At 45.1% G+C, this 2,370-nt stretch overlaps 1 protein-coding gene across 1 annotated transcript; it reads left to right on the top strand.

The window, feature by feature from the left end:
• Positions 1-784: 784 nt before the first annotated feature.
• LOC129921962 (uncharacterized) lies at positions 785-2,143 on the top strand. Its single transcript, XM_056005380.1, has 2 exons — positions 785-1,338; positions 1,459-2,143. Exons 1-2 carry the CDS (start codon positions 785-787, stop codon positions 2,141-2,143), a joined length of 1,239 nt encoding a protein of 412 aa, XP_055861355.1.
• The last annotated feature ends 227 nt before the right edge of the window (positions 2,144-2,370 follow it).

Below are 2,370 nucleotides of genomic sequence, written 5' to 3'. Positions count from 1 at the left end.
TCGCAAAGACATTCCTTCAGGGAACAGTAGACTACCAGGAAAGAGAAGAAGAGGCAGACAGAGAAAGCTATGGGGGGACAACATAAAAGAATAGACGTGCCTGCCATTGAAAGAGGTTCTAACTAAGGCAAAAGAAAGAGAGGAATGGAGAAAGATGGTCGTTGAATCTTGCATGGTGCCCCAACGGTTCAATAGACTAAGGGATAGGTAAAGGTAAAAAGGTAAATTATATCAAGAGTGCTCCCAGTACAAGATGCCTGGAAGAAATTAACTTCTGTACAACTGTAAAGTATTGCATGTCCCGAGATTGTTTCCCCATTAATTAATGCGCTTCTAAACCCAGTCTCAACTCAAACTGTTTACTAAATCTGTGTAAAATTTACTGCTAATAATATACCTTTATTATCTTTAGGGAAAGTGCCCGCCATAAAACACAAAATTACATCAACGGCAAACTAAATTCCTACCAGTTCTTCTTCTTCTTTTTCTTATATAATACTGTTATGACTTTGCCATGCGCACCGCCATCCAAGATAGTGCAGAAAGAAGGTGCGCACTATCAGTGACCAGACAAGTCGGATGTTCACATAAGAGACTAACGATTTCCGCCCAAGTCTAGAGCCAATATGGAGATGTTGTACTCAAGGCAGACGTTACTATGTGTTTGTGATGTCCTCGTGTAAATAAACATCTATGTCCTCGTTGAGTTGCCTCACTTAAGTTATTACAATTGGTCTCAGAAGTGGGATTATAGGCAACTCAACGAGAGGAGGTAGGATTTACAATGGCAGCTTTGAAACAATTAGACCAACTCTCGGTTAGAGAGCTTAGGAAGGAACTTCGTAACCGATATGAGATAATTGGTGGTACCAAGGAGGTGCTTACAGCTCGTCTATGGCAAGCCTTGATTGATGAAGACGAAGATCCAGATACCTACTTATTTGAAATTGAACCGGAGATTTATGAGCTAAATGAAGCAATGTGTGAACAAATTAACAGTATGGGGAACAAGGTAGATAAAATGGTGTCTCGAATGAAAGAAGGGGTAGACTCGTTGGTAAAGGAGCAGTTGCCTGTAGACTCGTTGGTAAAGAAGTTGCGTGGTCAAGACTGTGGCTGTACAAACAGTGGTGACGGAGACGCTGGGGATTTGAGCGCCGTCTGTGTCTGTGTTGTGGGCAAGTCTTGTGGTTGTGACTTTCAAGACGAGAAACGTGACAACGATTGCTGTGATGATCTCAACGAGATGTACCGAATCGAACGGAAAGTGACAAATGAAGAAACTGAAGACTGTTACGTGCCTGAAGCGTTTGTTCCTGTTGTACCTGTTACCAGTACCTTAACTGAAGTCTGTTACGTGCCTGAAGCGTTTGTTCCTGTTGTACCTGTTACCAGTACCTTAACTGAAGTCTGTTACGTGCCTGAAGCGTTTGTTCCAGTTGTACCTGTTACCAGTACCTCAATGAGCCGGACGGAGCAAGACAACGTTGGGTCTGCGTTCAAGCCTGTTGCTATGGACCTTAAAGACCTCTGCCTATCTGTCGGTGCTCACGAGGGAAATTCGAAGCTTGACAACTGCATCCAGAAGTTTAGCATGAACTGTACGTGCGGCGCTTCACACATAGAATTTAGATGCCAAGAAAACCACCAACAGGGCATATGTACTTCTACCATCATCATCGACATTGGCATAGATGAATGTCAATCAAACCACTCTAAATCTGAGCTGTCAAGAGGAAGACATTTTCCACTTGAACCTGAAGAGACCTATCTTCTGGACGTAAGACTGTTGTCTGAGGATGACTTCGGTGCATTGGACTTTGCTTGCAACGTGGCTGCAAGCGAACCTGAAGCTCCCTTGAGAGGCGTCTGTCGGGAAGGTCTGCTGAGACAGCGTGTCCGATCAACGGCTGTGCTGAAGAAAACAGTGCTCGACCCTATCTCTTTGTGTGGCAAACGGCCACGTCATTATCGCAACAACAGCCTGGTCAACTGGAGAAAGAGAAAGCGGCACTGGAAGAAAACAATGCGGATGGCCTCGTGGGGAACACGCTCCCTGCCGCCTGTGGCTCCCACTGATCGACCTCCACCTGAACTGTCAAACCTCAGCTGCAGTGTTTCTTTTCGGGACGAAAAGTGCTAAGACGGGGGCAATGTTATGACTTTGCCATGCGCACCGCCATCCAAGATAGTGCAGAAAGAAGGTGCGCACTATCAGTGACCAGACAAGTCGGATGTTGACATAAGAGACTAACGATTTCCGCCCAAGTAGACAGCCAAAATGGAGATGCTGTACTCAAGGCAGATGCCCCTTTGTGTTTGTCATGTCTCTATGTAAATAAACGTCTATATCCTCGTTGAGTTGCCTCA

This window comes from Biomphalaria glabrata, chromosome 12 (assembly GCF_947242115.1).
Source record: "Biomphalaria glabrata chromosome 12, xgBioGlab47.1, whole genome shotgun sequence".
Lineage (NCBI taxonomy): Eukaryota > Metazoa > Mollusca > Gastropoda > Planorbidae > Biomphalaria > Biomphalaria glabrata.
The sequence above is the reverse complement of the archived record's forward strand: the minus strand, read 5'-3'. Positions and strand labels throughout refer to the sequence as shown.